Genomic DNA, 23153 nt, shown 5'->3' with positions numbered 1-23153 from the left:
ACACAAGCCCTTCTTCAGGCCCTAAAGCAACGGGAAATGTCAGAGCTGAACACCGGCGGGGAAGGGTACCTGGGGTTTTGTAAGCTGCGTATTGGCCATCGCGGCTCTGTGAGAGGAGGGGATGTCCTTGGTAGTGCTGGAGAGGAGCACGGGGAAGGAGTTAATGGCTTTTGGAATAAACCAGAGTTCCTAACCTCTCCCAGTTCACTGCATGTTAAATTGGTGCAACTGCCAAATGTGTATCATATTAGTGATTTCTGCCTTATTTTGGACCTGAAAAGGGTTTGTGTGCCAAGAACTGAATGTGATATTTTCCAGCTGTGGACCACATGTGCTAAAGTCAAGTCTTGTCTGTGTCCTTCAACTGTAGCACTGCAGAACAGTGCCATTAATCTTATCCTCTCTGGTGGGAATAATGTATGCTGCCAAACAGCTGGGGGGGGGGAGAGAGTGGAAATAAAAGTTTTGTTCTGTCAGAAGTTTTCAGCATTTTTTTGTATTTTCTTTACAAGAGCCCATTTATACAACAAGACAAGAAGCTACCTGGCAAGATTGCACCTACACCCACAAACATGTATCTGAAGGCAAAGCAATGTAGTTAACCTAATTAGAAACCGCAGGATGCCAAGACATAGCTGATAAAGGGGTCAAAGAGTTTTAATGCCAAGAGCATTTATAAAGAACAATCTATATGGGCAAGGCCCATATAGATTATGGGCAAGTCCCACCTGTTCCACCCAAGGAGACCTTCTGCTGTGCTTTTTGTAGCCGGATTTGCCTATCCCACATTGGCCTTCTTAGTCATCAGCGCGCTTGTAGTAAGCGGGTAAATGCTCCCAAATCTTTTCCAATCAACCATGATGATGATGATGATATGGGCAAGGCCAGTGAGGGGGGCGGGGAGGCTTCAGAAGAGAATTTATGGAGGTTATGAAAGTAACAAATACTTTTATTAGTAATATACTGCTAAGAAGAAAAAGTGGTAAGATTAATAATTGGAGACAAATATAATTAAATCTCTAGCCCACTTAGATGTATAAAAGAAGCAGTTCTTAATTTAGTTTGTAGATGGAAAAGCAAGCACCCCTATGGAGGGTGTAGCAAAGCACTGGGGGCTTTTTCTGAGTTGACATACCTGGTGTCAGGTGTAGGGGGAGGTCACAATGAATGATAAGAAAAGCGTGTTAGCCCTGTGAGGTACAAATGTGGGTTTAATTCTGTTCCTAGATCATCCGCTCCTGCAACTTTCCTTGGCTGGGCATTAAAACAAAATAAATGTTCACCATGCCCACAGCTGGAGTGCCTGTTCCTGGGCCAAAAGCTGGTGCAAGGAAACCAAGGTAGGTGCTCAGGTAGGGCAGGGCTGGAGGCTGCAGGGGTTGAACACCTGACTCTCCATCCTTACAGTTTCCCTTCAACAGTCGGACTCTTCTCTGCATTTTTGCTTTAATTTAGACATAGACATAGAATTGCTGGTATTTTAGAGCAGAAAGCTGACTGCTAGCGAGCCACAGGTAAGGAAGTGGCTTTACAGAAACATGCAAACTTTAGTTCACAGCATCCCTTGGTGTCTGTGTACCTGGCAGAATGGCGCAGTCATGGGATGTAGAAGGCTTTACAGAAGAGATAATAGCTGCTAAAAATGTGATAAGCTGCCTGTGCTTTAGATGCTGGTTTGGTGTAAGGGAGCAGACATCTTGTCATGGTTTTTCTCAGCCCTGTATTTTATCATCAGTTTTACTTTCACCAGCAGAATAACCGCTGTTGAAATGTCTCTGTGCTATTTTCTAGAGATGCGCAAGTTGAGGGGTACCTCAAGGATGCTTGACCACATCAAGCCTGTTTCTTCTTCCCTGGAGCATAGTTTTGTTCCAGAAGAGGTTTTCCAAAGCCTGACCTATGCCAGCAGTTCTCTCTACAGCCCAAAGTACTTCCAGTCCCCACAAACCACCAAACCCCAGATGGGCTTCAGGGTGAGTGTGCTTCCATCTCCTCTCCTGCCTTTTCCTGTCCAGAATCATCTCTTCACTGGGAGCACATTTGTTCCCTGGGCAAAAGGAAAGTCTGCTAACCTTATCGGATAAATTTATCGTATACTGCATCACTTCACTGACCGTGCCATTTGATGCAGATCTAACAAGCATGCTTGCACCCTGGTGCTCCTGTGAAGCTCTTGTTGAGGCATTTTTGTCCACACCAGTTCCTTTGGTCCCAGGACAAATGATGCAGCACTTGTTTAGACCAGTCAGCCACCCTGACCTCTTCCACTCCTTGGTACATTTCTCATGAAATAGTGACAGCCACATGTGCCTTGTCTGCAGGGCTGCCTGCAAACACCGGATCGGCTTTGGCATTATCCTAATTGTCGGAGCAAGTTCAGACATCTGACAGATCACCTGTCAGTTTGACAGGCGTTGGAAGGTAAGTAAAGAAGAGACAAAGAGCCCAGGCCAACGTAAGGAAGTTAGAGGTGGGAAGGCAGAGCTAGGTCTCTCCTGTGGCCTTTTCTGATGGTAAGTGGCTGTGGTGCCTAATGGGGCTGGATGAATGACCAGCTGTCCTGTCTGAGTTTGGGCTAGAGAGATTTGAGGGAAAGATGTGAGAATAATAAATGAGAGTTGCTAAATGATCAGTTCTTGGAACCACCCTTCTGAAGGATGCTAGGATTGCAAGGATGCCCTGTGATCCACGGTTAAGAAAAGAGGCTCTTCTGGCTTCAGCGGACTTAGCAGGGAATAGCTTTACACTTCTTTGTAAATAAATGACACTTAACGGTGGTGGGAAGTGAAAAATGTTTCGCTCCTTGTTGAACATTGAATATGTATGCGATAGGGTATCAACAGTACGTATGAGAAATGGTCTTTGGCCAGCAACAGGCAATGTGAGGTTAATCTGCCTAAAAAACATGATCTCATCTGTCTTTTTTTGGCCCAGGGAGGGAGCCCTGACCATAAGGCTGGCCTCAGGCCCAGCAAACAAACCTACTTGTGGTTGAGGCTGGCAGTAAGGAAAGAGCAGGTTGCCTGCAGCATGGGTCAGTGAACAAACTCTTCCCCTCTGTTTCAGGGATGTCTCTTACCTGTGTGACACTGTGACTAGCCAACAAGCTAAGAGAGCAATGCAAGTCAGAAGGTCTTTGTCTGAGGGTCATCAGCACCAGAGAGGGAGCCGTGGTACAGTCCCACCCACTCCTGTGAGTGCTGTTTTTCTGTGTGTCTAGCTGGAAGGGAGATCCTCACACACGTGTTCCAGTGTTACCCTGATTCTAAAACACACCGGCTCCCCTTGTGGCTCCAGCCCCCCAGCTCCCCCACTGTAGTTTGGTGTTAATTGTTTCAATCTGCTTTCAGATGTAGATTGTATCTGTTGGGCTCTGGATGTGTAGGGCAGGAAAGGGAAAAGCAGTATGAAAAGCCACTATGTGAACTTTCCTGTCCTGGCAGCCAAACCTGCATGTTCTTTGGGAAGCAACCAGGAGTTTACGCACATCTTTCAGGTTGATGTTTTGTGCTCTGTCTCTTTTCCATCCCCAGAGAACAAGCTTAACAGGTAGTCTGATCCCTGAAGAATTTCACATTGTGAGGAGCAGAGGAGTTTTGCCCTTGAAGTACTTTGATGAGTGAGTGATTTCTGGTTTACAAGGGTTTGTCCTCAGTTATTCAGTGTGTGGATACAGTTATGAGAAGCTGAGGACACTGACCAGATACACCTCTTGCTGTTGGGAAGGGGAGAGTGTAAGAGAGGTGGTTGTGCAAATCTCATGCTAATGACCAGGCTGTAGTTAACACTGCAGAGCCAAGTGACCCTCGCTGCTGCTCTGGGGTGGCTAACGGAGAACTTCCTGGATGCTAGTACTGCTTCTCAGGGGGCTTCAGTAGTTAGACATGAATGTAGAAGCTGAAGTCTGGTTTGATCCCTTGAGGCAACTTTAAGAAGGTGGGCTCTGGGTAGCTCTAACTCTCACTTTATGCCTCTATATACCTGCTACCATCTTCAGTATGCTAGGGGTGAGGGTTGGGGGGTTTTTGTTTGTGATCTGGGGTTTTCTTCCTTCCCTCCCTTTTCCCCACCCCCAGTTTTTCAGGCTGTGAGTTTTCTAAGCCTTGCCAGAAAGAGCTGCTGTGACTTCTCTTGATCTCTCCAAACAACTTCATAAATTTAAAGGAGGTTCTTTCTCATTGTTCAAGGATTAAAATACTAAGACTAGGAGTGAAATCCTCACAGCTTCTTTGCCAACAAAATGTAAGAGAGCATTGTCTTTTCTATTTTGATGATCTCCTCTGATCAGCCTCTGGGTGTGTCTGATGTGCAAACCTGGTGCTTTTCTGGCACCACCAGTAACTTTGTTTAAAAATGGTTTACACTGATCCCTTCGTCAAGTAACATGAGAGTAGAACCATAAGAGGAGAAGGTTCCCACAAGATTTCTGTCATTAGGGGCAAGAAGAAGGAGCTCCAAGCTGGTGGGTAACTGCAGGGAGTCCAATTCTCACATTAGACTCCGGATGCTCCCACTGAAGAACAACCCTTCTCTGCCTCTCCACCCTTCATCAGCTTGTATGTGGGGCAAAGAGACTGAAGGAGAGAGCAGGGTTCCTTTAGCTAGCACAGAAAGTATTTCTAATTGAGCTCTGATATTGTATTCGTTTCAGTAAATATTCAACACTTCTTGAAGACCGTGAAAAGAAACTACATCTGTTCCCATCCCTGTAAGTACCACCCTGCATGAAGTTGTTGGAAAAAAACCCAACTGTTTTAATTCAGTTTCCTGGGAAAATATCATAATATGCTATATATAATAATGATGTGTCCCTTTCTGGTCTGTCAGGAGACCTCCTGGGAGGTTAGAGGTTATCCAGCTGATGCATCTGAGGACAGTATGTTGGAAAAAGCTGGGGTAGACAAGCTAATGAGAGTAACGGGATGTTCACAACTTGCTTTGTACCCAGATAACTTTCTTGTACCCAGAAAAATAACATCTTGTATCCCTAGTGTTTATCACTGTTGTGTTTAAGGTGCCTGCAAGAAGCTGGTTTCTGCCCAAGCCAGAAGTTTCTGTCTGTAGGTCCTGTAATAACCAGGGATTTCCTCTCCTAATCTTGAGCTTCTCTTCGTCTTTGTCTGATCCACAAAGAGCAAACAGTTAGCTTGCTAGTGTAGGAAGTTACGCTTCTGGCAAAAATGCCAGGAAGGAGTGCATTTGACATTATTATATGGAGGAATGAAGGCAGTAGCTGTCTCATCTCTTCACTGGGAGATAGGCTGCTGTTTTTCAAAATGGGCCATCAGAAACATTCATAGACCTAAAAAGCAGATGTCAAAGAACATCTGTACCTTGCTTTGCCTTATTTTCTATTATTCCTGCACACTGATGGAGAAGGACTTGTGAAAAATGTAGAGCATTGCCTCAGCAGGAACTCCAGTGGGAATTAGCATAGAAAGTCCCATGAATGTTGATGGGAGGGTAGTCATCATTATGCATAACGTGTTTGAAAATAAACCTGTGGTTGCATGCAGATGCAATCCTTTCCCCTTTTTACCTTTAGCAGTGTTTTGTCCTCAAAGGGAAACCTACTTCAGAAGAAATGGGAGATCTGTGTTAATCTGTCGTTAAAGGAATAGGCTGGCCAGGGTCTGCAAGGCTGTGAGTTTTCTTGCCTGTTTTGCCAGCTGCACAATATGCTGCAGCTGATGAAGGTGGAGGAGAACATCTACAACATTGTTCTCCATGAGCTGATTCAGCAGGTTGGCATGGACTGCGTGGACAGAGGACAGCTGCTTTCAAAGCTCAGGTCTTCATTATCCAACCATTAATACCCCTCTTGGTTTATGGCAGTTTCTTCTCAGGAGTAGCATTAGCTATTTCAGATTGTTCCTAATGTCTTTGCCCAGCAAAGCTAGCCTGTCACAGTGTAACTGGGATAGGGTCTCATGCCAGAAGTCAAATAGGATTTCCCCACCAAGTTAACAGCTGGGGCTAATAAACATCTGTTGGGTAACCTGAAGCTTGAAGTTGGCAAGACCATCTCCACATTTACCATGTGGGCACCTTATCAGTATGACCTTCAGTGGAAGTTTTCACATACCTGGTACCTCCCTCATGGCCAGGCTTCCCATGCTCAGATTACCACTACTTGTAGCAATTAAATTGTTCCAGAGTGTTTAAAATCCCCAGTCCTGATTGCCTTTTAGATAGCTTCCTGTGCAGTGAAAGGAAAGGGTCTTCAGACGGTGTAAGAGATCTGCACTCTCATGTAAATACTTTTTTTTACTCATTTTACTGCAGGCAGAGGTATGTGAGCCTCCTGGAGCAGATCCCTGAACAGATCCCTCTCTACAAAAAAATGATGTTGCAGCAGTTGGTCAACAGACATATTACAGAACTACTCTATTTCAAAGAATCTGTTGCACAGCTGTCTAGGTCTGAATCCTATCCAGTCCTAAGAAATTACCTCTGTGCCCTAGGCTTAGTCCATTGCCTTTGTTCTGTTTTCTAATCTTCCTCCCATAAGAACAGAATGACAGTGTTGTGATTTGAAGCAGAGCTACAGGGATCACACTTAAGCCTCCTCACACTCTCACTGAACTCTCTTAGTGTCAAATAATGTCAAACCACCTTCTCTCCTTAGCACACTGGAGGTTCTGTTGTTGTGGAACTGCAGAAAGGGTTTGTTGGAGCATGAAGTGTGCATGGGAAGAGATGCCTTTCACCCCAGCAGTGAGATGATTGTGTTGGAAGAAGAGATCCCTGCATGATAGTGTAGGGTTCCCCAGTCTGTATTTGCCAGATTAGAGACCTTTAAGTTGTGTTAAGACTATTATCCACTGTTTCAGTGAGCTGTATGAGGTACTAGAACATGACTGCAAGGTGACTGAAGAAGCAGAAAAAGCTCAAGAGGAGCTACATGCAGCCATGCAGGAGGCTAAGACAAATGTAAAGTAAGTTGTGTTTAAAGGTGAGATTGGAAGATTTCTGCAGTGTGCTGGTATCACTCTCAGATTTTTGGGAAGGAGAGGTGGTGACTGGTTTCCTTCCAGAGAAAGAGAGCTTGGCTGTGCATGACAAATGCCATTATTTTGCTATAAATCCTAAACTCAAAGGGCTAGAAAGCTCTTCAAAATGTTTATAGTTTTAAGTCATTTGTTGCTCAGGTGCTGGCATTCCTTTTTCTTCACCCCACATCCACAGCAAGTGAGCTCTTCATAGTCTAGAAGAGCCTGCAGCTCTGAATTTCTGAGGGGCCTGTGGACATCTTCAGATACCTATGAAATTAGATAGTTAGGTGGTTGGTATCAGAGTTGTGGTGAATGCATAGGCAAACAGATTTACTTAACAGGAATCTTGTGTCATGAAGATAACAGCTAGTCTAGTCCCAGGAGAGATCTGTATTCATACTGATTGGAAACTTGTCATGGGAATGTCAACAGAAAGGTGGTGTAGGGGCTTGGGAAGAAGGACCTGTGAACTTACAGGTTGTGCGGGAGATGACTGAGGAAGGAAGGAGGAAGAGGAAATGTCTTAGGAAAGCTTTAGGGTTTTGGAGAAAGAAGTAAATGTGAACGACGAACAGAGGTGCATGTGTTTCATTGTCTTTCTCTTCTAGGCTTTTGGAAGAGTATCAGGAGTTAGACACATTACAGAGAAGCCAACTAGAAGAGCAGGCTCTATTGCTAGCTCAAGAGAGACATCTGGATCGCAGCCATGTATGACCTGGCTCAGAAGGTAGGTGCAGGAAATCACTATTACACTACAAGATACAAAACATCACATCTAGCAGTCTTGTTTTCATCCCAAAGAACTTCTTTATTTAATATGATTGGGTAGCAACACATACCTGCCCTGACCTCATTTCCTGAGGTCTGTATGATTGGGTAGAAACACATACCTGCCCTGACCTCATTTCCTGAGGTCTGTTCTGCTTCACATGTGGTTTTATTTTTATTGAAAACAGTTGATTTACACAGCCATTTTGGTACAGCTCTCCGAGTTCTGTGCAGGAAAATCCGTGAGATGGGTATTTCCATTTGCAATGTGTTTGACTAAAAGTTTCTTATTTTCCCATAATTTAGAATATTGTACCCAGATTCCTTACAATTCCTCACAAAGTTCTTGGTTAATTCTGTGCTTCCTTGTTTGTGTGTCCCCCTTGTTTGTGATCTCCTACTTATTCCCATTCAAGTTAAAAATCTGTTAGCAGAACTTTTGGGACTGAGAGATCAGAGATTTAACTGTATGGAAAGTGGACTCAAACGCCTCAGCTTCATTTCATCCATGGCAAAGCTCCCATGTTACTGTCAGATGCCTCTCCTCTCAGATGAAAACAGGGCAAATAATAACTTCCCCCTTCCCCCAGATAATAGACAGAAACCAGCTGACATTAGTTCGCCAGCTCCATGTTGGTGGAAAAACATTGACCAGCGTTCTCAAACATTTCATAAACCTCTTGACCTCAAAGGTAGGGGCCTGCCTGTGATGGGTGCCTGTTTAAGGCACATGTATGCATGCTTTATGTAGCTATACTGTTCTCAGGAAGGCACTCGTTATTTTGGCTATTATTTGAACCTTCGAATCTTGGTCTAGTTTCAAACAAACATTAAAATTTGACTGAGTTCACTCTTTCTGCTTTTCTCTCATTACTCCATGTTCTGTTTTCTCTACTTCAGTTCTTTTCCCCCCCTTTTTTCTTCCTGTGGCTTTGTTCTCTCTCCCCATTCCTTCTCCATAAAAGCAAACCAGATTGAGGCTAGTGTGATTTTGGCCTCATAGGTATGAGGTGGCATGGTGTCTCAGTAGCATGCAATCAACAAGGAGTCAAGCATTCAGTTCTGGCATGCCCAAGGCTGAGCCACCCTAGTCCCATCTCAAAGGGTTTGTGAGGGCTGTGCTATGGAATTACAGATATTCCCCAGATCTCTGATATGTATGTATCTCAAAATAGCTAGGGCAAAGGGACAACTCCTCCAACTCAGATGAAAATAACCATGACAATGGTCCTTTTTCCCACCCTCTTGCCCAATGCCTGCAGGACACAGAAGACCTGACTGATTTGCAGGAAGACAGGGCAGTTCAGGGAGAGATTGGGTCATGCTGGAGCAGAAATAGAGCATTCTGAGGAGTCCACCCAGAGAAAACTGCAAACTATCTGCAGCAGCTTCCACAAGCACCTTCAATACTTCCATACCAGTGACTCATGAGTGGCCCAAAGGGACCTGGGGTACCAGTCAACATTCTCAACCTTTGCCCTGGACCAGTGCAAAGTGTGCACTGATTCTCAGGCGTAGTGAGATTTGGTACAATCTGCAATTTGCACATCCCTCACTGCTCTACTCTTCTACTTTATGTATTTATTTTGGTAATCAGGTGCCTAACAGTAACTCTGAAGTGGTGCTGTGGGTTTGTGGTTGAATTTGGTAGAGCAAGGCTTGTACCCTCCTGCTGCAAACCAGAGTGTTCTTTCTGCAGCTGTCATTGCTGTAACAGAATTCCTCTATTTATTTAGTTCGGTTCATTTTAACTTGAATTGCACAGACATTATTGCTTCAATAGAGCATTTAGTTCTCATGTACAGATATGAGACTCTGAGACACATGAGATTTCAAACAGTCTTTTTCTGTGTTAAGGTGATTGTATTTTTCAGGCTTTTTGTTAGTTCATTGTAATATGTTAAACAGAACGAAGCACAAATGCAAGCACAAAATGCAGAAATATACAGTGTGTGCATAAACAAAAGTCATTACTTTATAGATTTCAATTATAGAGTTAATAACGTCTGAATTTTCAAGATATGTTTGATTTTGATTTTCATCTCTGCTGGAAGTAACATATTTTCTTAACTGACACCCAGTTTTTGTGTTACTTTGAGTGAGAGAATAAAAATCCCTTGCTGAGTAGGGTCTTGTGGTTTTTACTTTGAGTATCTATCTTGAGTCTTGGTTTTACCTTGGCTACTAAAGGAATTTTTTCTCTCAGTTCTCATTCCCTCTTTCCCTCTGCTTTAGCTCCTCTCAGATGAATGAAAAGCTATTGGATGAAATCCTACCAGAAATCAAGAACTTGATAAATGTAAGATTTTGGGGGTTGGATGTATTATCAAGCGGTATCTGCCCCAAAAAATACCATGTGTGAGCTGAGCCCCAGTGAGCATCTAGTCCCATCACAAGTGTGAACGAAAACACATCAGCTCAAATCTTTTGTGCTAAACCTTAAGCTAAGAGTCTACACATGAGAAGTTATAACTGACTGATGCCATAGTTCAGCCAGTGTGTTAATCATGTGTTTGAGGGTTCTCTGACCAATAGCTCTGGTCACTGGTAAATTAAATTGATCTGTAGAAGTGCTCAGAATTGTCACCAGTAAGTTTCCAATTCATTGTGCAGTCTACTCACTGTGACATTTTTATGTTCATGGATTCCTCACACTTCTTGTGCTTGATTTCCATAACTTTTCTTTTGTGGCCAAGGGATGGTCCAGCTTTTGGAGGCACAGCAAGTTTCTCCTTTCCTTTCAGATACTAAAAGAAGACCTAGAGTAGTATACAGGGGAGGTGCACCTAAGAAAGACTGAAAGTCTGAAGAGCAGTGCCGGCCTGCTGGAGTACTGGACAAAGCTGGTACAAATGGTAATAAATCGACACCGGGACCTTACTGGAGCATTGCCTCCACAGCACACTGCCCTGGAAGAAATAAAACAAAGGGCATGCAAACTTTACAGGCAATTCAGTATAAGGATAGATGCAAATAATGGTAAGGAATGACCAATTTATAGCTCAGTCTTTCCTTGGGTATGCCAAGAAAGTAGCAAGTAATAAAGGACCAGTTGACATAATCTGTACTGGCCTTTTCCAAAGCTGAAGTCTGATCCATAGATATATGCTGGGAATCAAGAGCATTCAAGGGACAAATTCCAAGGAACTTCACTCACAGTCACACGTAGAAAGAATATCTGAAATTTTAAATGTGATACAGTGCAAAGAATATGCGATGCAGCTATGACACAAGGAAGTCATATGTTATATTCAGAGGGATTATGGGCAGTTTGTGATTTTGTGGATAATTTACGGGGGGAAAAATGCTAAAGGAAAGAATGGATGTTTAAAATCTAAGACATCACTGTAAAAAGTAAAACATGGCTGTAAAGTAAAACACTATCTCAGAGGGTAATACTATTTTTATCACCTTATCACTAATGCTAAATCATCTTAATCTAGATTTTGAATTATCCTGATAATAAAGTATGTACATAAATGTTTTCTTTGCTGATATGAAGTTATCAGGTCTTGTGTAAGATAACAAACAGTTGTTGAGTAATTTGCAACTAACCCTCTCAACCTTTGCCTTTGTAAGACCTTGACTCAATTCTGATTTTCAGAATTGTTTCACTTCTGATGTTTTCCTAATAATTTTGTTTCCTTTTAGCAGACTAAAACAAAACTGAAAATGTGCTGTCAGGAACTGCTAGTCATATTTGCTAAGCTGCTTCTCATACTGCCATCTTATTCTCACACTCAGGGTTTTCCTGTGATTTTCCCTACATTCTTCTGCTACATGTTATATTTCAGCCTACTAAATGATCTGAGATAGAGTAAGTGTGTCCATCCTATGAGACAGCTAAAGAAAATAAATATTCCCATTAGTTCTCATTAGAAAGTGAAAGAAAGAGGAAGGAGCAAGGCCATAATTAGACAGACACCAGAATGGCAGAAACTTAACAGCAGATTGTCAGAAGTTAGTTGTGATCTGAACAAACTGCTAGGCAGCACAATGCAGATGTCTGATCTGAAATTGCTTCATCCAGTAAAGTCCAGAAAAGGGATTTTATCTGATTTTTACAAAGGCTTTGAAACTGGACTACAGAAAAGGCATTATGTTGCTCCATACAAGACAGTGTATTTTGAATGGTTTGGATTCATTTTATGTGTTGTAATGTAATGGTCTTTCAGTAGAAAATGCACGGTATCCCTTTTTTTTACATTATATTGCATCTTTGATAAGAAACAGTGAAAATGAAAGCCATTGTAAAGAATAGGTAAGATATAATACTGAGATCATGGTAATTTTGTACTGTAAGGCAGTGGCACTTGGTTACCTGAAGTATTTATTATCTTCTAAGATCTGATTACCTGGTCTCAAGCAGCATGTGCCAGAAGTTTAAAGGGCAAATGGTATTTGATGACAAAAATTAGAGACGGAGGGAGAACAACGAGGTTAGACAGCAGATACAAGAAAAAATTTATATGAAATTTATGAGGTTTTGTTTAATGTCTTTGCTTTTATTCAGTTTTCCTTGCTCACTTCTTAAAGCCTTCACAGTGTACCTTTTTTTGAAAATAACATGGTTTTGACTCTGAAATTGGCACTTGGTACAAGAGTGGCCTCTCCAGTGAGCTCCAGTTTGGTCTTTTCTTTTTCTGGGGACTTGATAAAGTTTATAAGATAAATGCAATGACACAGACAGCCTTCCCAAAGCAAGCTAATATTTAATAAGGATCCAGAGTACTGTGTAAGGGCTAATACAGCCAAACCACACATAAGTGATCAGAAGTGACTGTTCTCCCTCATCACTGTCTCTAAATTGAAGAGACATCAGTTTGATAGGTGGACCACTCAGTGGATAAAGAACTGGCTGGATGGCCGCACGCAAAGAGTTGTGGTCAATGACTCAATGTCCAGCTGGAAACCAGTAACGAGTGGTGTCCCACAGGGATCAGTGTTGGGACCGGTTTTGTTCAACATCTTTGTTGGTGACATTGAGAGTGGGATAGAGTGCGCCCTCAGCAAGTTTGCCTGTGACACCAAGCTGTGTGGTTCGGTTGATACACTGGAGGGAAGGAATGCCATCCAGAGGGACCTTGACACACTTGTGAGGTGGGCTGATGCCAACCTTATGAAGTTTAACCATGACAAGTGCAAGGTCCTACAGCTCGGTTGGAGCAATCCAGGCACAGCTACAGGTTGGGCAGAGAAGAGATTCAGAGCAGCCCTGCAGAGAAGAACTTGGGGATGCTGGTCGACGAGAAAATGAACATGAGCTGCCTGCAGTGTGCGCTTGCAGCCCAGAAAGCCAACCGTATCCTGGGCTGCATCAAAAGGAACATAATCCAGCAGGTCAAAGGAGGTGATCCTGCCCCTCTACTCTGCTCTTGTGAGACCTCACTTGGAGTATTGTGTGCAGTTCTGGTGTCCTCAGCATGAAAAGGACATGGAACTGTTGGAACAAGTGCAGAGGAGGGCCGTGAGGATGATCAGGGGACTGGAGCACCTCCAGTATGAAGATAGGCTGAGAAAGTTGGGGCTGTTCAGCCTGGAGAAGAGAAGGCTGTGTGGAGACCTCATAGCAGCCTTCCAGTATCTGAAGGGGGCCTATAGGGATGCTGGGGAGGGACTCATCATTAGGGACTGTAGTGACAGGACAAGGGATAACGGGTTAAAACTTAAACCGGGGAAGTTCAGATTGGATATAAGGAGGAAGTTCTTTCCTGTTAGGGTGGTGAGGCACTGGAATGGGTTGCCCAAGGAAGTTGTGAATGCTCCATCCCTGGCAGTGTTCAAGTCCAGATTGGACAGAGCCTTGGGTGACATGGTTTAGTGTGAGGTGTCCCTGCCCATGGCAAGGCGCTTGGAAATAGATGATCTTAAGGTCCTTTCCAACCCTAACTATTCTATTATTCTATGATCCCATGTCCCCCTGGGACCCACCTCTTCTTTCCTCTTAAGATGATGCTGCATGGCAGGAAAATTTACACTATCATTCCTGCCACTTCTCCTTGGCCTCCTGCTTGTTAACACTTAATGCCTGGTTGTGGAGCTCTGTCATGTGCTCTCAAAGGCTCCACCCTGAGGAGCATACCCACCTCCTTTTCTTACTCATTTGAACATCACAACACTGCTTCATTGCACGTCTCCCAGTCCAGAGAAGTTAAACAGTTTTGTGCCACAGCTGTACCCACATGTCAAAATCACTGAAATATTAAAACACCTTTCATCACCACCATGTGCTTAACATGCCATCCTTGCTCCAAGTTGTTGTGGAGGTCAGGACCTCACCAGGATTTAAGCAAAGTTTAAATTTTGGATATCAAGAGGATATCCAATATCCGTGATATCAATGGATATCATTGTTGCATTTCAAACATACTCCCCAACAAAAAGAGAATATCCATCAGTATGTTCCACATGAGTGGATGAAAATTAATTTACTACCTTGTACAGGCATTCTGCATGTCTGTGCATACTGCATCACCTGCATCTTTGAAGAATTGGATTGTAACTGCAAAGCTGTTTTAAAAAGAGTTATATTAAGCCTTTATGAAACAAGGGAGCCAAATCTGCCAAGACAAGAAGGGCTTTAATTCAAGCCCAATTTCTTTCAACTTGCTTTGAATTCAGCGCTTACTAAGCAGCTTATTTTTAGTTCCAAGTGTAGCCAGTTCCCACATAGGCTGTTCATCCCTCTTTGAATCCAGCTTTGGTTTTGTTGGCTGAAAGTGTTATAATTAAAGGTTTGTATTTTCTTCCCCTGCAGGCACAGCTAAGTTTTTGACAGCCTTGGTGAAAAGTATGGAAGATTGGTTATTCAAGGTGCAAAAGCTGCAGCAAGGTTCTGGCATGCACAAAGCTCAGCTGTGTGCATTTTATCAAAAGATTCCTGCGTGGCTGGGCCAGGTGGATGCAGTGAAGAGTTGTGTGGGCTCTGGGCAGTTGCATGAAGCTGAGTGCCATCAGAAATAGCATCTTCCGTAAGGACAGAGGTGTTTAATTGTACCTAGGCTGACCTTGCATGCAGTGCTACACTCCTAAGAGAAATGTCCTTTTTTGGATGCCAGGGTGGAGACCCTGGCACAGGAAACTGTTAGTGGGTTAAACATGATCAGCTGAAGTGTTAAAGTGATTGGTGACTGCCTTTCATTTGCTTTGATTTGACAATTATTTGTGGAGTGGAAACGGTGGCTTTGGTATCACTCCTGGAACATCATTGTCTCCCTCAGCACTGCCACCTGGTTTGGAAATCTTGACATTTGAATAAAAAAACAAAATATGTGATTCATTTACAGTCAGATTTGTGGGGGCACATTCCTCTTCATGGTGTTCCATTGTCTTTGGTAAATATCATCAAGAAGTAAATCATTTGCAGAGCACATGCAAAATGCATATGCAAGAGATTTACTTGAAAATGCCAAGTTTGCCCACAACTATAGCATTAACAAAAAAAAAAAAAGTGTGTAATATTTCCAGCATATGGTGTACTTTAATATGTTGTTTTCCTCAAGCTGGGAAGCAAAAGGTGTCTTTGAGACAAGAGATCCTTGGGTCTGGTGCACTAGAGGTCACTTTGTTTCTGAATTTGTTTTTTTTCGGGGTGGTACCTAATGTTTCTTTTCATATGATTCAGCAGTGGGTTCTGTCCATGAATAATGAGACTGAGAAGAACGTCACACATGCAAATGAAAAAGTGCAAGCCTGAAACTGATGGGATAAGAGTGTTATATCTAGCATTCAGTCCTTCCTTTAATTTCTATCTGGCCAGAGCACAGTTATAAGGAGTTCTTGTTTCTCTTTTGACACTTTCTTACCTTGTTTGAATTGAGTTGTGGCTTTTGTCTTCCAGCCAAAGAGTAGGGGAGAACTCCTCTAAAAATAGCTGTAAGATCTCCTATATAGTGCACCAAAACAATCTTATTGTTTCATCTTTACTGAGTATTTTCTTTGGAATAATCAAAGTTATTCCTGTTCCGAGAGCTGTTGTGGCTCTGAGCCCTCGGGGGGCTTACTTCTCCCATGATGGTAGACTAGAGGCTCTCAATATGCATTTTTTTAATGTTCTGTAAGTGGTGTGTAGTTTTTGGTTTTCACTGAATTCTGGACATAAGAGCATGCTATGTGGCTAATAATCAGCATATGATCCTAAACAAGAACTGTGAGAAGAATAGATCCACAGTAGAAAAAGATGTGTTTATAATGGGAATGAATATGGGGGAAGAATGGTAAAGATAAATGTTTCTGTCATTTGTTCAGCTTGCAAATTAAATTAGATAGCGCATTCATGTATGTGAAATGCAGTGACTTCAGACTACTTGGCAAAACCAGTCATTTATCACTGGTTTAGATTTGCTCTAATGTTTTGTGCAGGTGACTGAACTGGACAGAAACCTGACCCTGTGGCTGGTGGATTTGCTGAGACACATGACAACAGAATGCTTGTCCTGTGAACTCCCCCAGTAGCAGGAGTCAGGTACTGAGATGGGCAAGGAGCCCAGGCTTCTGAGGGCTAGTGAACTGCAGCATGGAGCTGAACAGTTGGTTGCGGGGATGTGCAGACTTGCTGATTCTGTAGACAGGTATCAACAGAGGTTTTCAGTTTCACCTGAGAGTTTTCTCAAGAAAAAATGTTTAGTGTGCTGATCATGGTGACAGATCCCATTCATTTATTTGTCCTTGGATCTTTTCCCATGTCGTAAATGGGCCTCACTAGAATTTGTAGGGATTCTAATAAGATAGAGACACCTAAAGAGAACAGCAGTGCCTGCTTTACAGCTAGTACTGCTATAAAATATGCTAGCATCTGTGATAGTGTGGGCTCTGCTCATCCTTCTGAGAATGACCTTTGGAGGAATGAGGGTACTACAGGCAGTGAGTCTACAGATCACTTGGCGCAATGCCTCCGCCTAATTCAGGATCTGGGCTCACACATCCTGTGTGGGTTAATAAACACTGGCATGGACAAGCTTTCTGGGAGGTCACTGTGTGAGTGGAGCAGGTGAGGACTGCTCTTCTGCAAGCTTCTGTAGTAGTGCAGAGATCTACAGATAGTTCCTGTACCTTGCTGACAGCAATGGGCTCATGACTGAATCATCTTTTCCACCTAAATGATTCCATGATTATAAGCATTTGAAGGCACTTCTGCAGGCCTGGTAATGTTCTACATCTTCGCAGCTGCTGTCGCAAGACCATCAATGAAATTGTTTAAAAGAGAAAGATTTAGAAGCTGATTTTGAGCTGGAGGAGCTGAATAAGATCAAGGTAAAAGGTGCCTGTGTTGCCAGCTATCTAGGTCTGGAAACCTAGATAGTTTTACAGATTAGACTGCATTTGCTTTGTAAAAGCTAGATAAAAATATATGTGAGATTTCAAGGAGGAGGAAGACTGCTGTTCCAAGGGATTACCTTGGTTCCCCAAGTTACCTACTGACTTTGCAGTCCTGGAACGTGGATAAAACTGGCTCAGGTCACATTCACTTTCAATATTTTCCTTGCCCTGTTTCAGGGTACATATGTAAGGGCTCTCCTGTGAGATTTATTTCATATGAGTGGTGGTAGATTCACCTCTGATCCAAAGCTTGTCAGAGCCATGCACATCCAGGCTTGAGTGGTGCTTAGGGGTTCCTGGAGTTGCTAGGTGCCTTTATGCAGATGCAGTTGAAAGTTTTTGCAGTCAGCTGACATACCTGACTCCCCCTTATTCTACACTGGCATGTAAAGCTCTTAATTGCTACCATTATCATCACCAGTGTTTAGCTTAGCTTTGCCTGTGCTTTAGGAATGCGAGAGGTAGACCCTTCCTGAAGGCTGAGGCTATGCTGAACAGAGAGCTTCAAGGAATGCAAGAAGCCTCCCTGCAGGGGTTGAAAATACTTGTGCTTCTGTTCTGCATTACCTTAATGAGTGAAAAATTAACCCCTGGGATTTACACTCATTTCTCCCCACATGGGCTGGGGCAGTGTCTATGACATATGTTCTGTGCTGGCCTGAGGAGGAGCTTGTTGAATGAATGAGTTGGTGGAAGTGATTAGCTGGTGACATATGCTGTGTCTGAAAGCTTGGAGAAATGTGTCTTCCTTGTAGGGTGAGAATGGAAGGTTCCAGGTAGTCCCCTTCCTATAAATAAAGACAGAAAGCTGGAGTTATTTAACTGACTGAATGAATATGATAAGTTGTTTTTTTTCCTGCTCAATAAACCCTGAATAATCATTTTCTGTTGTCTCCCCAGACTGAGTGCTGTAATTGGATTCATGTGTGTAGTCATCTTCTTTCAGAGATCAAAGGCACTCCAGTCACCTTTCTGGATTTAGAACTGAGAAACCTCTTTGGATCAGAGGTATATATAGACTGCATTTGCTGTTCTAGGTTGAACCAATTTGAATGAAGGTCTGCTTCAAAACTTTTCCTTAAGAAAGCAGCTACAGTTCCATTTGAGGGAAGGTTTCACATGAAGACTTGCATGCACTCAAAGCGGCAGCTAGAACTATGAGGTGTTATGACTGCAAATTGGTTAAAAATCACAGTGCTGCTTGTGAGCACAGGTCTAAGGCAAAACCAGAGCTTCAGTGTTGGGGAATTTACCCCATGGGTACACCAATGTGATAGCTTTGCTTCACCTGTTGGGGTGGACTTTGGCTGGAATTCTTGTGGTTGCCTTACCCAGGAGATTAAGCTGAACTTGTAGTTTAATTCCTTGTGTGGCTAGATGGATGCCTGAGACTGCCTGTAACAATTAGATGTATTTTATAGCTGGTTGGCCTGACATTGGTCTAGTTTCACGCAAAACAGGTTAGATTCAGATGAGAAAATTGATTTAGGTTTATTGTCTTGAATGATCTGTTAGCTTCAATTCTGAACTTCACTCCCAAGCAGAATGACATTGTTCATGGCTTCCAGTCTACAGCCAGTGCTGTAGCTCTCATGCTGCCTCTTTTTCTCCCTGCCATGGCCTCCACAAAGCAGATATGCCACAGTGAGTCCTGTCTATGTAACTGTTGTGGTCTAAGCATTCAGTAACTAGCATATTCATTGTGATTTGAAACACATTCATGCTCAGGACCTCCTCAGTGACTGGACTCCAAGTCTAAATATGTGCACAGAGACCAGCTACCTTTGCTTAGGTTAGGCCAAAGAGAGCAGGCTATTAACCTGATCCTTATGGTGCCTTACAGGAATTGCAATTGAAACTTAAGCTTAAGGACACTGTCATTTCTTCAACTCAAGAAGAGTTTGAATCTGAAAATGCCATCAGCAAAACGAAACAGAGGAAGAACCATTAAAAGTAAAGGAGGAAATAGCCATCATGCAGGTGACTATAGTCGCAGCAATATGCTGCTTTCCAACACAGCCTTTTTATTTATTGCTTAGAGTATGTGATGTGAAACATGGCCTTACAGTGGCCTTGAATGCCACGAGACTAGTGGTATCTCCTATTTCTTGTTCCTTTTCTCTCTTGAGCAGCATCCATGTGCTGGTATGGATTATCTGATTGAGGACAATGAAGCTACTGCAGATGTGATCAGATATGTAGGGCATGACTCCAACGTCCACCTGAAGTCTCTGAAATTAGACATCATTGCAGTTACAAGGGTAGGAGTCTCCACCACACGAGTGGTTTTTATCCTTCTGCAGAGATTTAGAGCTGGGTTCCAGGTGTATACTCAGACTCTGTTAAGAGACCCCATTTAACACTTGTGTCAGACTTGCTGGGCAGTGCAAGGTGCCGGTGTCCTCTCAGATTCCTCTCCTCTAGCAACTTTAACCATTAGAAGAGTTACCACAGCTGCAATTTGTCCTTATCATGCATTACTGCCTTGGCTTCATGATCCATGATCCAGGACTATCTGCTGAGACAGGGATGGTGAAAGTGGTTTGATGCTGAGCACATAGGAGGAGTTGAAAGGGGCTCAGAGATTCAGGGAGATCCCACAACAACTAGGAATTAAGAAGTTCCAGTTGGTTTTGGCCACCGCTTGCCTTTGGGATAGTGCTCTTCGGTAAAGTTGCTCTTCAGAAGTCATAGGGCCTGTTATTCCTAGCTAGTCAGTCATCCAGAGTAGAGCCTAGAGGTACTGGAAGTATGGATCACACTTCAAAAAACTGTCACTGGATGGTGCCACTCTTTAAGCATGCTGCATTGCTAAATACGCCTTGCCCTTCATGCTTTAGAAGTGATCAGCTAGTTAAAAGTGACAGTGAAGGAGTGTGTCTTTATGGATTCTGATTTGTTTTATAGAAATGAATCCCTGGAAATCATAATTACCTTCAAAAGCTTAGAGTGAGAGCCTTTCAACAGTTAAGTTTTACAGAAAAAAACAAGTTGTCTTTTTCAGATGAAAGCTGACTTATGTCTGTTGGACAATGTGAGGAGCTGCCTCTTTCTGTTCTTTGAACATTGTTTTGTTGGGATTTTTGCTTCTAACCAGGCTACAGCCACCTTCAACCTCAGTAACCTAAGGAATGCACCAGCAACCCAAGACTATGAGCCAGTGAGAGTTTCATGTCTGAATCAGAAAATCATTTCAGTCTATTTTTAGTGCCAAGATCAGTTCAGTCCCTAAACTAGTCTCTGGTTTTACATGTTTTGCTGATATAGAGCTCTTGTCTGTGTTGTGACTGTGCACTGACACACCAGCACCAAACCAGGCACGTGCTACAGGTAGAATGCAGTATTGTTTTCGCATTCACTTACACAAGGTTTTCCCAGTCAGAGAGAGATGACTGCCTCCATGCCATCAAGTCTGTTTTCTCAGAAAGCGTTTGAAGCCCTGGCAATGCTGGAATATCTGCAAGTGCAACTCCTGTGAGTACTGTGCTGGAGGCATGAGTGGGGCAGGGTTTCACGCCAGGCAAGTGCCTATTTTGCTCTCTGATAATGCTCTGCTTTATCCAATATCTGTTGGCTTAATTTTGGGTTTCCTTCCATTTTGATTATCTTGGGTGATCGAGTATGTTTTGTGTTAGCTGAAGATATGACCTATATTGGCTCCTCTTCATTTCTGTGGAGATTTTCTGTTTTGTGTACTCATGAGGTACATTGCAAAGGTACTCAGGATGGTTTTCTGCGAAACCTCTTAACACTTCAGGTCCTGTTAGCACTTGCAGGGTGTCATGTGAATGCAGCTAAGCTCTTCCAGGGCCTGCTTAGTTCCCAGGAGCTTGGCAGGTGCAGACATGCAATTTTGTACCTAAGTGTGGGGAACACAGTAAAGTGACACCCGAGTGTCTTCATGCAGAATTACATCAAGGTTTGTGTTTGGTAAGGACTTTTTCCATGTTTAAGCAGGCTTGGGCACTTTGAACTACATTCCCTCATATTTCTTGTTTTGTCTGTGAGCTTATCTGGGGTAACCCTATCTCATTAGCTTTGCTAATAGAATTGACTGTGCTCTGTATTTATCCTTGCACAGTGAAGATCAGCATCTCACCCTTTGCTAGCAAACACTGAGTTTTGAAACTAATTCAGCTTGCAGGGTTTAAACAGATGTGCCATGAACTCCTTTAGAGATCTCTTAACAATGCTCTTCTCTGAAACCATGTGTTTTATACAGTCCAACCGAAAGCTTCAGCTTTCTTAATTTTTCTTTTAGGTATGCTGCCAGCAGCTGCTTATATTTCAGATTTCAGCATTATCTTTGCTTCTGTGTTTCAGAGAAAGAGAGATCTGTGCTCAAAATGCAGAGGAGAGATCTGAAGGTCTTGAAGAAGAGCTGGAAGAAGCTCTGCAGAGAATCCAAGACCTAGAGAGTGAGTTGGAGAAAGAGGGGAAAGTCATCCCAGAAAGCAACACACAAAGAAGGGCAAGATCAGGAGAACAAGTATTTCAAGCCCACTACTTCCAGGCTTAGAGAGGGAACCAATCTTTGAGGACACCTCATTCATCTCCTGTTTAGTGCAGGACCGGCACATCCTAGGGCCTTGTGAAGATTCTTTGTCAGAAACCAAGCAAGGAGACTTTTAACACGATTCTATATCAGGGCAAAAAGAACTGATGAATGTAGTCTGGTTTAGAGAGAAAGTAACTTTGTTTGACATAGGACACCAGTGTCTGTATGTAGGAGATCACTATAACTGACTTCATCTTCCTGTGAGTGTTCCCTGTTACAGTCAAGGTCTGCTTAGGATCACTGATTTTAGGGTAGAAAAGAAATAATATTCCGGGTTCCTTCACTCTCAGAAGCCACAGACCTTTTCTTTTTCTAGCACAGGACAATCTTGCTGACTCCAAGAGTTGTTTGAGCACAACTGACATACTTTGTTGCCCATACAATTTGGCAGGGAGTTCCTTAGGTTGCATGTTTGTTGTGGACAAAAATATTTCCTTGTGCCCTTTCTCAGCTAGATCCACATGAATATAAGACGTGGAGAAGGAGGAAAAATTGGGAATTAAAATATCTTGCCTTAGTCCTTCAGTGTATCCTATTGACTGACATAAAAGTGGAAGGAGAGGCTAATTGGTTGTTAAGGAGATGATCCCTTGGGCACATTTTAGCTCCGTGGTATTTTTAATGACTTTGGTTTGTTGTTTTGTTTTTCTTTCAGAAGAATGTCTCCAAGAAGGTATCTCGGAAGTCGAGGCCTGCTTAAGTCTCAAAGCTTCTACCTCTGGCCAGTTCAAGGGCTCTGGAAAAGTGCAACATTAAGGAACAGCAATGTCCCAGTAGTTTCATAGTGCCTGTTCATAGCAGTGGTTCACCCCCAGTCCACTGCTGTTACTCCTTACCTAGTACCCCAGTAACTCAGTCCCATCTCAGCATTAACACTGTTCTTCTAGCTGGCTCTGCCACTTCCACATATGTTTTGTTTGTCCTCTACCTTGTCCCAAAGTTTTAATGTCTTTATAGCTCATCTTCCTTGTAATACCATTGCTACCTTGACTTTCTCTTACCCACATCTCTCCTTATGCATCCTCCTCCCCTCCCCTTGCTTTATGTTTGCCTTCTGTTTGTGTTTATCAATCTCTTCTTGCTGTATCTCATTCTGCCTCATCCCTGTTGGATTATGCAAGTAAGTCATTTGCACCTCTTTCATAGCAAGGTTTATCTGTTTCTTAGTGTCAGCGTGGCCTGATTGTGGAGGTATCAGATACCCATCTGATAATGGGTACCTCCTTCATCCTGTATGTTTCAGATGTTTCAGTTACCAGCTGACTGGTTTTTGCACAGAATTGTACAAACAATTGTACAGACACAAATTTTTGTGTCTTTGAATCTTCATCTTGATGTTTTTGTCCTTTTTTCAGAAAGCATGAAAAAGCCTGAAGCTGTGCATGATCCTGAAGGCCTTTCTCAAATTGCTGCCACAGGAGAACTGCCTGTAGCCAAAGTCACAAAATCAGACTTCAGATGATGTCAGTTCACTCACTCAGTGCACTGAGATGGCATTTAAATGCTCCATCCCT

At 43.0% G+C, this 23153-nt stretch overlaps 1 protein-coding gene across 1 annotated transcript; it reads left to right on the top strand.

The window, feature by feature from the left end:
• The first annotated feature begins 1790 nt into the window (after positions 1 to 1790).
• Positions 1791 to 22415, top strand: AXDND1 (axonemal dynein light chain domain containing 1). Its single transcript, XM_061345609.1, is given in 30 exon segments — positions 1791 to 1973; positions 2322 to 2394; positions 2397 to 2421; positions 3067 to 3193; positions 3534 to 3619; positions 4652 to 4708; positions 4828 to 4862; positions 4865 to 4935; positions 5670 to 5791; positions 6286 to 6420; positions 6834 to 6938; positions 7604 to 7678; positions 7680 to 7722; positions 8354 to 8455; positions 9026 to 9054; positions 9056 to 9214; positions 9999 to 10062; positions 10508 to 10742; positions 14521 to 14734; positions 15354 to 15447; positions 16125 to 16333; positions 16929 to 16957; positions 16960 to 17015; positions 17982 to 18089; positions 18925 to 19011; positions 19014 to 19061; positions 19214 to 19342; positions 20464 to 20555; positions 21405 to 21499; positions 22295 to 22415. Coding segments are annotated over 30 exon segments (2985 nt in total). The 5' UTR covers positions 1791 to 1793; the 3' UTR covers positions 22396 to 22415.
• The last annotated feature ends 738 nt before the right edge of the window (positions 22416 to 23153 follow it).

Source organism: Neopsephotus bourkii, unplaced genomic scaffold (genome assembly GCF_033783945.1).
Source record: "Neopsephotus bourkii isolate Nb327-2 ecotype Australia unplaced genomic scaffold, CSIRO-AGI_Nbou_v1 NB_234, whole genome shotgun sequence".
Taxonomy (NCBI): domain Eukaryota; kingdom Metazoa; phylum Chordata; class Aves; order Psittaciformes; family Psittacidae; genus Neopsephotus; species Neopsephotus bourkii.
Note: the sequence above shows the minus strand (reverse complement) of the source record. Positions and strands in the feature narration are given on the sequence as shown.